Source organism: Aphelocoma coerulescens, chromosome 12 (assembly GCF_041296385.1).
Source record: "Aphelocoma coerulescens isolate FSJ_1873_10779 chromosome 12, UR_Acoe_1.0, whole genome shotgun sequence".
Classification (NCBI taxonomy): domain Eukaryota; kingdom Metazoa; phylum Chordata; class Aves; order Passeriformes; family Corvidae; genus Aphelocoma; species Aphelocoma coerulescens.
Window position 1 is genome coordinate 12,081,906 of NC_091026.1, and position 17,238 is coordinate 12,099,143.

General features: G+C 44.9%; 1 protein-coding gene and 1 long non-coding RNA gene across 5 annotated transcripts; one reads left to right on the plus strand and one right to left on the minus strand.

Moving 5' to 3' along the window:
- Nucleotides 1-1,076: 1,076 nt before the first annotated feature.
- On the minus strand, nt 1,077-5,504 carry LOC138117447 (uncharacterized). The gene is made up of 4 exons (XR_011154645.1): nt 5,418-5,504; nt 5,286-5,341; nt 3,404-3,491; nt 1,077-1,254 (listed from the first exon to the last, which is right to left on the minus strand). It is a non-coding gene; the product is annotated as an uncharacterized lncRNA (long non-coding RNA).
- CCDC51 (coiled-coil domain containing 51) lies at nt 5,468-9,697 on the plus strand. 4 transcript variants are annotated; one of them, XM_069027767.1, is made up of 5 exons: nt 5,468-5,516; nt 6,903-7,132; nt 7,257-7,603; nt 7,921-8,085; nt 8,818-9,697. In XM_069027767.1, exons 3-5 carry the CDS (start codon nt 7,286-7,288, stop codon nt 9,592-9,594), a joined length of 1,260 nt encoding a protein of 419 aa, XP_068883868.1. In that variant the 5' UTR covers nt 5,468-5,516; nt 6,903-7,132; nt 7,257-7,285; the 3' UTR covers nt 9,595-9,697. The 4 variants fall into 4 exon arrangements, with proteins under 4 accessions (XP_068883868.1, XP_068883869.1, XP_068883866.1 ...); XM_069027768.1 differs by lacking the exon at nt 5,468-5,516 and adding an exon at nt 5,519-5,580; XM_069027765.1 differs by lacking the exon at nt 5,468-5,516 and adding an exon at nt 5,594-6,210.
- The last annotated feature ends 7,541 nt before the right edge of the window (nt 9,698-17,238 follow it).

Genomic DNA, 17,238 nt, shown 5'->3' on the forward strand with positions numbered 1-17,238 from the left:
CAGGGCGGGCCCCGGCGGCGGTCCCGTGGCAGGGGCGCTGCCGGCGGCACTCGACACGGGCTGAGGGCAGGGCAAGGCCTGCCCCGCCTGCTCCCAGGCGTCCAGGGCACCCACCCTTCCCGCCCTGCTGAAACTGAGCCTCGCGTTTCAGGAGGAAGGAGGTAACGCCCCTAGCTCTCTAAAAATGTCTCTTTTTAACAAGGAAGCCCCTTTTAGAAGCACGCTGTGCACTGACAGCCAGCACCTGCGGTCTCTTCCTTAGGAGCCCAGATGGTACGAGCCCAGATTTCCCATTTAACTCCTCCCCGCCACTGCAGCCCAAGAATCTCGCTGTTCACAGAAGCCATTCCCTCCCTGGAGCCATCACCTGCCTTGCCTGACAGCAGGAGCAGTCTGTCTCACCATTTCTCTTCAGTAAAAAGGCCTTTGCATTGATTCTTTCCCCTGTAACTCTCGCCTTGGAAACAGCATATTCCTTCCTTCAAGTCTCCATAACCAATGTGCAATCACTGCCATTCATTTCAAGAATTAAGTTACAGTACCAAAAGCACTGCTACCCTCTCCCCTCTCCACCCCAAAGGCACCCCACGAGTGTAAAGGAGCTGTGATGTCCATATGCAGTTCAGGAAAACGGTGTAGTGACAATTTGCAGGACAAAGGCAAGTGTATGCTCAGCAGGCAGTGGGAGTGTAGGGCACTGCTGCGTTCTGAAGTAGGAACACAAAAAGCAGTTGTTTTGGAGTGGCTGACCCCAAGGTGCTGATGATGGAAGTATAACCCAACTTTTGTTTAGAGAAAACTTAGAGCTCTCAGGAGAGCACACACTGCTATAGCCACATCTCAGACAGCTGCAGTTAAACCTAAGCCTCCAGATTAAAGCTCTGCAGATTTTAACACCTGGGCCATGACTCCTCTGTCAAAAGAGAGGAGAAATTGAAATTTATTCTCACAAATGACTACCAAACCAGCAGATGCACTCAGGCTGCACAAGGGCACACGTGGTCTTCAGTAGAAGTTTCACTTCTGGTATAAAACAGTAAAGCCATTTTTAAACAAAACCTACAGGTAAAGAGAAATTATCACATCTTAACAAAAAGGATTTATTCTGACTAAACAAAATGTACAATGTTTCCCAAATGACCGAGTGTTTTCAAGACTCTCTGAAGCCTGCAGGTCCATTGAGTAACTTGATCCCTTCTTACCCTGCAGTTTGATCAAGCTACTTTTTGCCAGACTTCTTTATTCCACCACTGGCTGCCAAAAGAAACAACACAGCTGGTTAGGTGACTGTGACAGAGCTTAGCTACAAATGCAGTTCCTCATAAAGCTGAATCCCCCCCTGTACAGCCCAGGTCCCCACTGGTGAATTGTTCCGCATGTGTGACTACCCCTGTGTGGTTTTGATCTCACACACCTTACTCTGAACAGTGACTTATTTAACATTAGAAATTAAGTTTCTCCTGGGACCTAATATGCACTATGATTCTACAATGGAACTAAATATTTCACCAATTACTTAGTTTCTCCACTGATTATTTCTTACACAGCAGGATCACAGTCTGCTCAAATCAAAATCAAGGCTAAGGGAATAAAAGTATTGGTATCCCTACACCCCCAGTTGGGATCAAAGCTCTACAGAAGCAGGTAGTGGAATTCCCTGCAGAGCTGATTATTGAAGACACTAAAGTGAAAGAACACCAGGTATTGACACAGCAACAAGTGTGGCATTTGTTGTAAATGCTGTTTTTCTCCAGTTGTGTCAGATATGACCAGTGGGAAGGAAAGAGAACAGCAGGGCTGCACCAAGCCAGGCTGCAGGGGCCGAGGGTCAGCAAACATGCTCTGCACTGCAACTTGATTCCAACAGCATTGCCCTGCTAAGGCTCTTGGAAATAGGCTGACCCTGCCACAGTAACACAACAATCGTTACCCACTTTGGTAAGCATCAGACGAGGGCCAGATGACTGACACCAAGTCTAGAAAGGGGCAAAGTAATAATGGCAGGAAAGAACTCTGAAGAGATCTGTGAGCTGAAGCACCCTACACAGAATGAGTTTAGGATGGTAAGGACAGAACAGAGGCTCAATGAATTCTTTTGCATCTGTCTGAAACACCCAAAGACATTCCAAGTCCCACACCCAGCACATTTTTTGTACATGGATAAAAGAGAGGAGTTAGATCAGTCTGAGATAAATAAAAAATATTCCGAGTCAGTGGGACTAGATGGCACTTCCTTCAAGAGCACCCAACAAGCTGCAAAGTGAAAATGCAGGTCTGCTGGCTAAGATTTAAAACATCAATACAGACACTATGCCAGAGGACTCACAGACTACCAGCAAAGCTCCCAGACAGGGAATGGATTCCGTGAAGAACTGGGCAACTACAGAGCAGCAAGTCTGAGCTCAATCTCTGAGAAGATAACAGCAAAGCAAATCGATGAAGTCTTGTGAAAGTTAAGAGGATTCCCATAAAGAGTAAATCCTTCCTCACTGACCTGCTGGGACCCTGAGGTTATCAGTAAGTGTCTGAATAAAGTGAACTCGGGACTTCTTCATATTTTCACACAGTACCTGACAAGATTCCATAGCAAAGGTTGTTAGTAAAACTATTTTGCTATGGGATTGTTGGAAAGGTCTTTCAAGACTGAAAGTTTGCTGAAGAACAGGAAGCAAAGTGTGAAGCTGATGGTCTTCACAGAATGGGAAAGTGGTAACATTAATGGGTCACAGGTCAGAAACACCTGACGGGAGCAGGCGGGGTCCACCTTGAACACCTCTGATCAGATCATGGCAAACACTGGAGGAGCAGAAGGCGAGTGCAGACTCACACGAACACTCGCCGACTGTCACTGAGACAGAGACTGGGTTCCATGGGCCACCAAGACACACCCTGTGAACTCACTTCAGTGACATCATGTATTTTACAGACACTCGGGCAAAGGGGTTGAAGCCAGACTGGTTTCCAGTCACTTTTTTTTTCCCCTGCCAAGAATCTCCTGATCTTGAAGAAATTCATCCTCTCAGAGGACAAGCACTGGATTTGTTAAACTTGGAGGATTGTGGCAAAGCCTATATGTAACACATCTGGAAAGAAAAGATTGGTATGCTTAAAAAAAAGAGTACAAATGTCCCTGCACATACCAGTGGAATAGGTCAGCATGTCAGACACAGTGGTTTGCCTGCTGAACCAGAACCTGCATCATTTGGGGATGAAATTGCACAGAAAAGAAAAACAAATTTTTAAAAATAGCCTCTATTTGTTCCGTATCATCTGTACCTGCCATCAACTTACTTATCTATGTCAAATAACCCAAAGGCCTTTTTATTTTTGTCAAGCAAAAACATTAAATTTTTGAAGCCAGCAAGACCCCCCATTTCTCCTGCCAGGTTGGCACCTCACTTACCCAGGGGCCCTTTTCCAGCAGCTTTTGCTTTCATCTCCTCAAGTTTCTTTTGCTCCTCCTTCTGTTTTTGTTTGAATGCCAGATCTGTCTAAAGGAAAGAATAGCAGCAGTTTTTAACATCTCTTCCACAGAAAAATTCAAAAACAACTGAGAAGCAATGAGAAACAAATGTAATATTCCAGCAGCAACAAACACCTGACCGGACCGAGGCAGGATGGCTGAATAATGCTAAATATGCAGAACATTGCAGAACTATCACCAAGGTTTTTGCTGTACCACAAACTAAACTTCAACTCTGTATGTTTGGTCTTTCTGGAATTATTTCCCATGGCATAATCTCATTCTGAGATTATGATTCCTCTGATTGATAGATGTTTGCACTAAAATCATTCATTAACATACCCTCAGTGACACGTGAAGCCCAGTACACAGGCACTAACAAAAACATTTTGACTATAAAGAATGTAAATAAAATAAGGCTGCTTTCACCTATAAAAAAGCATAAATTTTTAAAAAATCCTCTCACGCATATGTCATTTTTGCTGGATTTAATAAATTTGTAATAATTCCAAAAAATCTAATGAGACTGCTGGCAAATTGTACAGGCAAGGCAGCTATTGAGCATCCTTGCTGGACCAGCCTCCAAATCCAGAAGTCAGACATACTCTGTCCCTTAGATACACATTCTTCACAGACACCAAGGCTGAAAAGGACCCCAGATTTTTAACTTGGCACTTGGGACTTTGGCATAACTGAACTAAGGGCCTTGACAACTCTGATTCCACAGATTCTTCACCAGTCCAGTCTATGGCTCATCTTTACAACTGCAAAGCTTTCCTCTTCTTTCACTTAAAGCCTCTCTTGCTGCAACGTAATCATATTACTTCCCCTACCTACCCCCCACAGAACAGAATATTGTTTCTCTCTCTGGGTTTTCCTGTCTCCTGTAGGCTAATGTGTCAGTAAATCAATCCCTCACGTTTATCCACTCCAGTGGGTTTTTTTCTTGCAATGTGTTGCCCCCAAGTGCTCACAGTATTGCAGGGCTGAGAGGAAAAAAAAACATCACATCATTTGATACACAAATGTTTATAACCTGGATCCTTGTAAACACTTAATTAGTTCTACCATTTCTTTAACAATAAAGCTTATTTAGAAAGCTATGATTTTTTTTTCCTTTTTTAAAGAGACATTGTACTTGCTTTTTTCCAAAGAGTGACACCTCATCCATGGTCCACTATTCTCAAAAATAGCAGCTGACACCCAATACTTAAATGTAACGGTTCAGAATATCTCTAACATGCAATTTACTAGTACTTAATTTATCCAAACTACACAATAATCCCAGGGCTTGTGCCTGTCCCAGGCTCCTGGGACTGCAGTGATTGATCGACTCCAGATCGTGGCCTGATGGTTTGACAAGGGCATTCCAAGCTCCTCCGTCAGCCAGCACTGCTGCATCCACCAGCATGGTGGAACACGGGCAGGATGTCGTCATGGAATCAGAGAAACACAGAATGGTTCGGGTTGGAAGGGACCTTAAAGATCATCTCGTTCCAAACCCCTGCCACGGGCAGAGACACCTTCCACAAGCCCAGGTTACTCCAAGTCTCGTCCAGCCTGGCCTTAGACGCTTACAGGGATGGGGCAGCCACAGCTTCTCTGGGCTACCTGTGCCAGGGATTCACCACCCTCACAGGCAAGAATTTCTTCCTAATATCTAATCTTAACAGCCTCTCTTTTACTTTGAGCCCATTCTCCCTCATCCTGTCACTACCCACTCCTGTAAATGTCAGCAGGAACCCCCCGGGCAGCAGGCCCGCCGGCTCACTCGGCCGGGGCTGAGCCCCCACCGCGCCCCGGGGCTCTCCCGCCGCCCTACCTCATCCAGGTCCTTCGTCTGCTTCTTCGGCTGCTTCAGCGGCTTCTTCTTGCCGCCTGCAAAGACAGAGGAGACAGTGAGGGCCGGGTGGGGCCGAGCGGGAGGCACCGGCGGCCCCGGGCCCGGCCTTACCCTCCCGGCCCGACATGGCTCCGCTCGCTCCGCCCGCCCGCTGCCGCCGCTTCCGCCGCCGCTTCCGCCGCCGCCGCTTCCGCCGCCGGGCCGGGGCAGGTACGGGGCGCGGCGGGGCCGGGCCGGGCCCGGGGCGGCCGGGAGGGAGCGGCGGCTCGGCCGGGTCGGTGGAAGGGCCCCCGGGCAGGGAAGGGGTCGGTGGTGCGGAAGAAGCCGGCTGCGGGGTGTGGGTGCGCGGTGGCGCCTCGGGTTGCGTTTGGCTGCGGCACGGGAGCGCTGCGGAAGGCGGGACCCGTGGAAACGAGTCCCGCTTGCCACCGGCTCTGGGTGTGCGGCAGCTTTTGAGAGTGTGTTTGTCAGTGACTGCAGGCAGAGGAAACGTTTCTTGCGAGGAAAGCAAGAGAGGAACCAGGCACGTCATCTCAGATTAAGCTTTCACAACTTTCTTGTGTCCTCTGAGCTCAGACTGAGATCACGATCATCACAGTCTGGGACTGCCTGCATAGAAATTCTTCCTCGAATCTCAACTTTCGCTCTGTTTTTTTTCTATAGTCCAGTAGCCTAAATATTTGGTTAAACTCTTCAGATAGTAGTGCAATTAAGAGAGGGGAATTTTGCAGTCTGGAACAGGCAAAATTGAGCTGACGTTTATGTGGCCTACAATGTAGAGTAGGTATTTAACACTGCTGTTAACAGTAGATCTGTGAGTGATGCTGGCAGGAGAGAGAAATTCCTTCATTTCCATGTTCTTGTGGGTTTGATCTTCCATGTTGTTAGGTGTGAGAAACAACTGGTAAGTTTTTCATAATGCTACTTGGTGTTATTATTAGCTGTTAGAAATAGCAAGGAATGAACCTGTCATGGTCAGAATTTTTCCAGCTGGTACAATACTTTTTTTGTGGAGATGCCTGTATTAACCACCTAAAATTAACAAGGAAAGCTGTTTTAAAATAATTAAAAATACTATGCAGCAGCTATCAAGTTTTCTCAATAATTCATGTTTTAATATTATATTAGTCAAAACCTAATATAGTCACGCTCAAATTTCATACAAAACCTGACTGAAAAGTTTTCCTGTTTCCAGTTCTTAGAGGAATGTGCCTCAGTCGAACTCTAAGGTCATATTTCAAATCAGTAGACAATAAACTATAACTAACAGCCTGCTTTTGCAGGGTAAGCAAGAATTTTAAGCTCATTTTAAAATGCAGCCCTGTGTGTTAGAATGCTGTGTGTTTCCTGACTGAGATTTTTCTATTCTTGTGGCTCATCCTAGTTTATTACTTTTGTATGCAGTCTCATGGGAATACCTGTGTTCGGTTCAGCACTTCTGGGTTTTCCCTCTGTCCTTTACGTTTTTGTCTTTGCATCCTTCAACACTTCATGTATCTGTGCAATGTAAGATAAAGAGAATGATCAAGCCACACTTGTTTCTTTATGAAGATTTTGTTTCCTCTCTGCCTTTTTTCCTTTTCTGTTCTTTTTCAGAAATGTGAGTACCTGTAACACAAACCACATCGTGCAATCACTGCTCTGCTGAAGCACTAAATTTCTCTGAAGTTGCTCCTGCTGTTATTGGATCTGCACATGATCACTGTTCACGTCGTGGGTGAATTAGTAATCAAGAACCATGAAGCATGGTGGGACTACTTCCTAACAGAAAATCAGAGATCTGTGACACAATTGCACTTTATTGGAAATTGTGGAAAGTTCTCTAGGTAAGCAGTGGTGTAAAAGTAGCAATGGTTTAGCCATTCTTGAGTTGATTGGTTTTGGCACAAATGTCGTTGAAGAGCTGTGAATCAGCCATACTTCAATAACATCTCTTCTTCTTCCTTGTAGCACTTTTGTTTAGTGATTAAATTCAAGACATGGGGCCTATGAAATACAAATCAAGTGTGTCCTCAGTGTCCTGTGGTCTGCAGTATCACCATTCGTTGATGAAGTGGAGTCCAAAAGGGAATTTACATGTGGTGAGGACTTACTGCCCATCGGCGCCCAAGAGGCCCGAAGCCAAGTCTGCGATGGAAATGGCCATGGGTCTCCTTCATCGGATCACGGAATCAGGGACTGCTATGGGAAAAAACTCCCTCCAAAAAGTGTCTGCAACGTGCAGGAACTGGTGGGACAGATACGAAGAATTTGTTGGAATCAATGAAGTTCGAGAGGCTCAGGGAAAAGTGACAGAGGTAAACATGGAGATAATGTGGAATTTTTAAAATTGTGAATAGAGCTATATGAAACATAAACACTGGCTGTGAGGTAGAGAAGGTTATCCAGGGAGAATTATGTATTTTCTGCTTTGGCTGTCTGTGTAGGTACTGTGAATGTGTTCTAGGCTATGCATGTAATAAATAGAGCTTACCCCTTGGATTGAAACAGAGTATGGTTTATTTTGTTCTTGGTTTTTTCCCTCCCCCCACCAAAAAAAAAAAAAAAATTGCACAATTAGCAGTTTAGGTCTGTATGGTAATAAGTGTCTAAAATAAATGCTCTTTCTTCTCAGGCAGAAAATGTCTTTATGATAGCTCGAGGGATAGTACGAGAGGCTCGTGAAAATGTAGAAGCCCAACAGATTAAACTGAAGGAAATTCGGGATCGCTTAGACAGGGTCTCTCGGGATGACACCCAGTATTTAGAACTGGCTACTCTGGAACACAGGTTGCTGCAGGTAATTTGTTGGTACTTAAGATTTGGTGAATATGTTGCAAATTTGTGTGCTTTGTTTCCTTCACTAGTGATGGATTGTCTTTGTAGATGCAGTTTAGTTCTGAAATAAGTGATCAGAGTTAATTTCTTAAGATACTTGTTTTAGTTACTATCAATGGTTTGGTCCTCTGTCCAAATTGTATGTGTTAATGCTAAAATAGAGTAGTAAATTGGAGAATAAAACTGAAGATAATGAGCCTAGCAAATTAATTGTTGTAGTGGTGACCTCTACATGAGTAGTCAAGAAAAAGCTTCCATTTAATGAATTAACCCTCCGTGGGATGAGGAAACTCCTTTCTGGTTAATTCATGGAAACTCTCTCAGCTGCCTTTGCTGGTGTCTGGAGAAGTCAGCAGGGCTGAAACAGGGAACATTATGGGGAGTGAAAGACCTTGCTCTCTCATACCTGTTTTCTATCATCACGTGGCAGATTCTCATGTATAGGATCTTCAGCTGTGATTCCTGACAACTTTTTCCATTTCTCAGACTTAAAATGATGTCTCAGTGACTTAAGTAGGATTAATAAAGAAAATCCCACATTCAAGGGAAAATTTCTGAAACTACTAACAGATGTTCCTAATTTCCATTCCTTCATCTGCACTGGGGTTTGGGGGTTTGTTTGGGTTTTTTCCTTTAGTATAGACTTTATAGCTTCATATTATACCTTCTCCTTTCATCACTGTATTTCTTGCAGGAAGAGAAGAGGTACCGAGCTGCATATTTAAATGCAGAAGAATCTGAGAGAGAAAAATTCTCTCTCTTCTCTGCAGCTGTCAGGGAAAGCCATGAGAAAGAGCGCACAAGAGCTGAAAAAACGAAGAACTGGTCTATTATTGGCTCTGTACTGGGAGCCATTATAGGTGTTCTTGGATCCACCTATGTCAATCGAGTAAGGCTGCAAGAATTGAAAGTCTTGGTGCTTGAAGCACAGAAGGGCCCAATAAATTTACAAGAAGCCATCAAAGAACAGGCCTCCAGCCATTACTTGCAGCAGAAAGATCTCAGTGATGTCATAGAAGACCTAAAAAATGTGCTGCAAACAACAGCATCAAGGGGAGTGAAAGAAGGGGCTTTGTTAACTAGAGAAACCAGGAATGACTCCATAAAATTAGATTCTCTTTTAATGCCTTTAAATGAACAGCTAAACTACATTAAACAAGTCAGTTCATGTCTAGGGAGTTTACAACAGCAATTTAACAGTCTGCAGGAAAGTATCACACAGGTGCTGTCAGAGCTGCAGAGTGTCAAACTCGCCATGCACTCCAGACCTACAGAAAGAGTGATGCCAAGGCCTTCAGGGGAGGGCAAGGGCCAGGCTGCTGCTGTGAGAGATGTGATTTTGGAATTGTGTGATACCGAGCGGAGACTGGAAACGCAAATCAAGAGAAGTTCTGTTTACAGCACTGCATTGACATGTGCTATGTTTGCCATTACTCTGCCTGTACTCTATATCATAGTGAAAGGGAACTGATCCCTAATTAATTGCCACAACTTATTAGATTAATAAAGGCAAACTTGCACTCTAAGTACCTGGAGTACAAGTCCAAATAAAGCTACCTTAGTGTTTCTCATTATGCCTTCTCCTGTATATTTGAAAAACTTGAAAAGCCTTAGTCCAGTACTGCTGCAGGCTCCATGTCACATTGCGCTTTTTAACAAGCAAAGGAGATGCCACTGTTTGATCTGTTGGTTTCATTCACTGTTTCACTCTTACTCTCTAGTCTTGTGTGTCAAGACAGCAGCCAAAGTGCCCCTCTCAGCCCCAAATTGCATCTGTGAGGCCCAAAATGGCACCCCTCAGACCCCAAGTTGTACCCCTGGTTGCTCCCAGTGCCCCACATCACCCCACAATGGTCCCAATTGTTCCCATCAGACTCTAACTCACCCCACTGGGCCCCTGTTTGCATCTCCAGTGGCCCCAGTAGCCCAAGACAGCCCTGTAGTGTAATCAGGTACATTTCCTGGGTACCCTGACCCACAGATCCCTGTACCCCGCCCCGAGCCACTCTCTGCAGCTCCCAGCCACCTCCCAGACCCCTTGAGATTCTGGGATTCAGACAGATTTATTGCTGGGACAGACAGGTTTTGGGTCCTGACCCACAGTCTGATGTCCCTCCATCCCCACTGTTCCACTCTCCCCCAAGTGTGGGCACAAGGAGGAGTCTTCTTCCAGTTCCACAGTGCCAGAACTGAGCCGAGGTGATTCCCCCAAGTCCTGCGTTCCCCCAGAGCCATCAGTGTCCCCCCTGTCGCCTCCTTCTCCCCCAGGACCCCATGAGATTCTATTACATCTTCACCACCCCACACTGAAGCCACTACTAGACCAAGTGACAGCACCTCAGGATGGATATGATATAACTGATATAAAATACAGTGATTTTCACTCTGGAGTTGGATTTGTGATTTCCTGTTCCAGTTATTCCTTTGCTGTGTCATTGACCTAAGTGCCTCATGTATAATTCTCTATATTTTGCTCCTTATTTCTTCATAGTTTTGCCATTTGTTCATGCACAGTACATCAGGAGTCATTTTAACAAACAGCCAGATGATGAGTCTAAAATACACTGAAGTTACACGTGGTAACCTTTCCCTAGGATGGCTTGTTGTGAAGTATCCAAAACATTTCTGAAGGTTCAGCTCTTTGTTACTGATAGCTGCATGTCCTTCAAGGCTTGCAAGCAGGGAAAGAGGCAAAGGGTTCCAATACAGAGCTGTATGAAGTATGATGATGTTTATTCTGACAATATAAGCCAATTATACTTTCTCTACAGACTCCTTAACCCGTCATTTCCAAGGTATTTTGTGGTTTTAGTAATCATCTATGGAGCAATCACTTTCTTATCCTTGCTAGTATCTCACTGGAACTTTCTCTGGGTTTGTCATTTTGGGTTTTTTTTTTCTAATTTTGTCCTGCCTGGAAATTGAAATGCTACTCTACAGCAGGTGCTTTTAAGCCAGTACATTAGCAGTAATAAACACAAACTATTCCAAAATAATATTTGGAAAGGAGTGAAAGGTCCAGCTGCCTGTTTTCCCTGGAAGGATGAAAATTGGCTGATTGAGGCAAAACACTTGTATGAACAGCTAAACATCAGTATCTGTGTGTGGCCTCACACAAGGTTTCTGGTATGGCTCAGATAAGAAATCGTTTTCTCCCCGTGATGGCAGCAGATAGACAAATCCAACGTGGAACTCCTGCTTCACAAGCACTTCTGTGGGACCTTTGCAGACAAAGGAGCAGCATGCTCACTTCATGTTGTAATGCCTCTGTGTAAGCCACTCGGAATGAATCCTGTCTGGTACACACTCTGTGTGGTGGGACTTTTTCCTATTTTAAGAGAATCTGAGGTTTTGATTATAAACTCCTAAGACTGCAAGATCTTTGGGACAGGGACATATGTGGCACCAACTTCATTTGGATCACTGGGTGCTAATGACAGAATAAAGAAACAGTGTTAGGAATCATCTTTGGGGATTCACTACGTGTAAGAGAGATGAAAGTCCAAAAGGTAGTTTTGGGAAGTGCTGATTTACACATTGATTATTTGGAGTGTGAAGTGAGTAACAAGTATTTGTCAGGGAAGCGGTTGGATCTGCTGGCTTCAGAACTGGGATAAAAATTCCCATACACTTAGCTGTATCAAGAAGTGTGCATACAGATCAATAGGATTTTTCAAATCTATAATATTTAATTTTATCATTTCACATATATTTTTACAGGTCATATTTCTTGCAGGAGCTTGATGAAAATGAGACAAACGTGTAGTTAAAGGGGAAGGACTAGTACAATAGTTCTATTTGTAATTTGCCACACTAGTCACTGAGAAGTTTGTTCTGGTTTGGAGTTTGAGGTTTTTTTCAGTTTAACTACATAAAGTTGGCCCCCCTTTCTATGTAACTGGCTGAATTTGTTATTTGATATCACTGAACATGTGGATTATATATATCAGCATGGTTTTTAAATGCTGAAGGTTAGGCAGCTAAACTTGAAAGTCATGGCAGCACTCACTGAATTGTACTTGGTGGCATCAAAAATGAGCAGAGGTCTGAAGTTAAACTTTTATACAATAAATGAGAATACAAAACCAAGGGCTGTTTATTGCTCTAAAGACGTCTGCTTTTTACCCATTTAAAGAGAGTATTATGGTAGTCTGTAGCTTTAACTCTATGTAGATTTACAGGAAGAAAAAGTCAGTCAAGGACTGTATGAACAGTCAATAAACCGTAGGAAATAAATCTGTAATAAATGATTGTTCAAAAGACATAACCTGAAATTTGAGAAGAGCTGGAAGGTGTGATGTGTATCAAGACAAAAATAACTGGATCTTGCCCTTTGTAGGGAGTTTTGAGGACTCAGGAACAGATCCTGTGTGCAGCTGGCACAGCTCCGTGTTACAAGTGATTACCATGGCTCGCTTAGTTCTGCTCTTCCTTGCTAAATCCTCCTATGTGAAGTGACAGCAGAATAATTTCAATTAGGAAAAAACCCTTGTAATTAACTGTGACTATATAATAATTAGGAGAGAAGATTTGTGTATTCCCTCAATCCTGGATTAATCATCACTCCGTTGTGGCAATGATCTACTGTATGTGCACCCCAAAGCCAGAAGGTGTGGCTGTAGCAGTGGCAGCTGTACCTGAGCTGGCTGAAGGCAATAGCCAGGAAGATGCTATAACATGGACTATATGTATAATCTGTTTAGTACTTTGTGCTAAACCTTTGTCATGTAACACAGGCAGCAAATACATGAGTTTGAACAAAACCAGCAGAGCTGTCGTATAGGGGGTGTTTACCTGGGCACTCACCTCAGTTCAGGTACATTTGCAGCAGTGATTTACACAAGCACTTGACATCTCAGTGCACGTTTCCTGATGATTCAGCCTGGACTAAGTGAATACTTTGTTGCCTGTGCTCTTCAGGTCTATTCTAGTAAAGAAAAAAAAAAACACACCAAAAAAAAACGCCAACCCGCATTCAGTTGTTCTGTTGCATACCTTTGGGTTATTAAAAAGGTTTTATAATAGATAGCTGAGTTTCACTTTTGGAATGAGATCTCTCAGCAGATCCTTTCTTCAACAAGTTCTGCTTGCTAAGGCCTTTTGAGACTTGAATTCTTGCTCTCTGAGCAAAGACCTCTCTAAGCAGGATGGCTCAGCCAGCCCTGTGCCCCAAATGCTCATCCGAGGGGGTGGTGTTTGCAAAATCATGTACAGGTCTGGTGAGGCCAGAGACTGACCTGGGTACTGTGTATAGGTCAGAAGAAGCCAGTGTTCATTCAGATTAATTCCTCTGTCTGGCAAGACACAGAAACTGAGTTAGAACCTGGTAAGAGCAACAGGAAGCCCTTTGATAGACATTAACTATAGAAAAATGGGTGGCAGTGGCCTGAGCTTGGCCCATGCTAAGCTATTTTGAGTTCTTACTGCTCCTTGAGAAACCACCAGTAACTCAAAAGCAAACAGCTCGTGGCTATGGAAATAACTTTGAATGAGGTCACTGCAGACTTCTAACAGTAGGTGCATTCTGAAGAGAAAAGTTGCCCTTCCTTCCACTCATGAGAGAACTAGAAAATGTTGCTTAAGAAAACAGGACAAAAGCAGTTAGATGTAGTGTCACAATCAGGATAGATATTTATTTATTAATGCTTGAGTTTTAAATGTTCCAGCATTCTAGGATCCTGGTCAGAAGTTGCAGGTGTTCCTGTTGATTTCTTTGCATCTGTTTGTTTGGAAAAGACAGTTCCTTTCACAACATACCTTCTAAAACAAATACTTCCCTCTTTGTGGAGCAGAGGAGTGGTAGAGATGTCCTGTTTACCTCAGAAACAGGGCTGAGATTTGCTGTAGGAGTAAGTTTCATGAGCTAGGAAAAGGGAGACAATGCTGGATTTGTCCATAATATATTTAGATCTGTATTTTATTGCCAGATTTTTGCTAGAAAGTTATGTTCATGACCTCACCCATAAAGCATAGAGAAGTGAGATTTCTGGTGCTTGGCAGCTGGATAATCTGAGAAGGTCTGTGCTTAAATACAGCAGCAGAGCTCCAAGATAAAGGGATTGCCACAAGCATCCCAAGCTTGTTTTGCTGTGTTCTGCAGGGAGGAAAGCAAACCCATGCAAATAGGTGTGTGCTCAGAGCCTGTTGCTCTATCCCTGCAGGTTCTGGGGGGCTGGGTACTTTTTGTATTCAAAATCAGATCCTTAAACACCAACAGACTGCTGCCAGCAGAACTGTAGGTGCCCAAATGGCCATAACAAAGACCTTAATGCTGTTTCTAAATGTTCTGATAAACTGAAAGCTTGAAAGGAATGGAGTCAGATACGAACCTTCTGTTGGTCCCTGAATTACTGCTCTAAATACACTTTATTCCCGGAAGCTATAGACAGTATTCACATATCCCTCGTGACTTTCTTAACCCGTCTCATCCCCTGCTTGGAGGGGAGGAAGAGTAAGAAGGAAATCAAAAGGAGCATAAGCAGCTGCTAGCCTTGTGATTATCATAATAGTTACGTAAGAAACTTAGCTAACCTGCTTAGAACCAGACATTAACAAGGGGTTTTACAGAAAAGGATCCTTTAGGAATTTAAATATACTAAAAACAACACAACTAACCAAACTTTCTGAATAAATGAAAATCAAAGATTGTTTTAATTTGTTCCTCAATATGTTTGTTCTTTGTGTGACACCATTTTCAGCTGTGTAATGTTTGAGAATTAGCTTTTTCTCTAGTTTGATTGGTTTGTTTGGGTTTTTTAAAGAACTGCAAAATTTTTGTGCAGACTGTTAAAAACTCCTCCCAGAAGGGGGAATGTTTAATCCCACAGTGGTTTTATAATATCCTTGTCACTCAGGAGGGCTATAAGAGGGGTGGGAGGGGGGCACTATAACATCTCTAAACTGCACAGAAGCTCTTCTCGTCCTGCTCCGAAGGCAGGCCCTATATCCAGTTCCCTGTACCAACCCTGCCATGGGACAGAAGGAAAAGCTTCTCCTTTCAAACATGCTCTCATGGGGGTTTCTGCTGCTTTTTAAGTGAAGCTTGCAGATGTTTTTTCACCAGACAGAAGGGGCTGCAGGTTGGGACTGGCTCTGGAGGAAAGGCATGAAGGGGATTAGTGTTTTGAGTCAGGAATGGGTTGGAGCAAAAAAAAGTTGGCTTTTTTTTTTTTAATGCTCTTAGTCACCCAGACTGGATTTTGATGGATGCAATTTGAATGCAGTTAAAATGTCTCTGATTAGTGAGATGATAATTCAGTGAGCTCTAAGCTGAAGAGCGATTCAGCGGGTGGGGTGTGGTAATAGGATGGATTTTTCTGTGTTGGGAGAAGAACAAGTAAGGGATCATCTCCTCATGGGAGTCCTCATGGGCTCTGCACACAGCAGCCCCCAAGGACTCTTCAGCATAATGAAGGGCCAAGGAGCAAAGGTCCAGAGAGGCAGCCAGCCTCTCTTTCAGTTGCCTCTGAAATAATACTTCTTTTGGGAGACCGTGGTCATGCTGCCAGATCCTGGGGACTGTTCAGCATCTCTAAACTTTCAGATGTATTTTTTCCTTCATAAAATTTTGGGGCTGGGGGTGGGAGTATGAGAGACTGGTGTATTGTAACAAAGACAGTAGATGTTTAATGACAGTTCTGGACATGGGATTTGTACCAACTATGTCCCTCTGAAATGTTAGAAATGCATGTGGGAGGAAAGCCTGATTCAGACTTTCAGAGCAGCTTTATGTCTTCAGTGGAGATCTGTAGCTTCATCTGTAGCCAAAAAGAAGTGATGGGCACCCCTGGCATAAGGCAAATTCTGTACCTTGCCCAACCCAGGCCAGTGCACTCTTCCTCAGTTTGCTTTTACCTACAGCTCCTGCATCACTTCTTCACATCCTCAGAAATGTGTTCTTTTCTACACACAGAATTCGTGGCTAGGTGCTTAAGGCATAACTCCATCTTTTGTCTGCGACTGCCAAACATCTGGCAGTCAGCTCGGCAGGCAAACGACCAGTACTTACAGTCAGTCACTGCATGTATAGCAAGTCAGTTGTTAGACTAACTGTATATTCGCTGATCAACAACACAGCAGAACACAGCACATCTGGGGAACACAGAAGTTACAGTGTCAGCGAGAAAAATGGGAGCATTAATTCTGTCCCTCTGTAGAGCTGTTACTGACAGAACTTACCCCTAATTCAGAGAGAGGATTTTATGCAGTCAGTTCTCAGTGGCAAGAAATGCCTTTGTCTCTTACACAGAGCACCAGCCTCTGCTCTGTTCATAACTGGAGCTTCCAGCTTCTCAGGAATAAAAATCACAAAACCAGCAGTCAGTTTATATTAGACATATCACTTCAGGCGCTTCTGCTTTATGGTGCTTTTGTCACCACCGACTTTCAGCTGGAACGGTATGTCCTTCGCTGTTTTGCAGCTGGAGATAACTATGCTTTTGTCACATTCTTCAATCTCGCTAAAGTGCCGGCACACTGCAAATTGGACCTGGGCTGTGCCTAAGCCTCCCGATGCTGTGCGAGTACAGGGCGACAAACTTCCCACTCACTCGCACCCCTTGGCTGAGGAGAGCCGAGCACAAAGGCTTGTCGAGCCTGACTGCAAAGTTATATTGCTACAAACGCAGAGACAAGAGAAATGCTGCCATTTCTTCAAAAATACACAGCTTTAATCCCAGCTCTCATCAGCGGCGCCGCGGACCCCTCTGGCGCGGCGCAGCGCACTCGGACCGGCCGGCAGCCGCCACTCGTTCTGGCGGCAACGTGCAGAACCCCCGCCTTGCCCAGGCCTTGGTCGGTAAAGGCAGAGGCAGAGCTCGTTGTCCCGAGCGAAGCAGCCGCTCGCCCGCTGCCGGCCCTCCGGGACGGGGATCCCGGGCTCGGCCCGGGCGCGGAGGGGCCGCTGGCCACGCCCCCTTCCGCGCCAGCCAATGGGGTCTCGCCGCCGGCCGCGCGCCGGGGGGAGGCAGCCGGATCCTGCGGGGCGGGGCCGCGCTGGGGGCGGGGCCTCGGCGGAGCGACCGGCTGCCATTGGAGGAGCGCGGCCGGGGGGCGGGGCCTCGGCGGGGAGCGGGGAGCGGGGCGGGGCGGGCGCTCCGCGGCTCGGTGCGGGCAG

Bases quoted from the DNA above. Each gene is read 5' to 3' on its own strand.
- CCDC51 (XM_069027767.1), top strand. From the start codon at position 7,286: ATGGGGCCTATGAAATACAAATCAAGTGTGTCCTCAGTGTCCTGTGGT. The intron at 7,604-7,920 runs GTAAACATGGAG...CTTTCTTCTCAG, and splicing joins CTCAGGGAAAAGTGACAGAG to GCAGAAAATGTCTTTATGAT. The intron at 8,086-8,817 runs GTAATTTGTTGG...TATTTCTTGCAG, and splicing joins TGGAACACAGGTTGCTGCAG to GAAGAGAAGAGGTACCGAGC.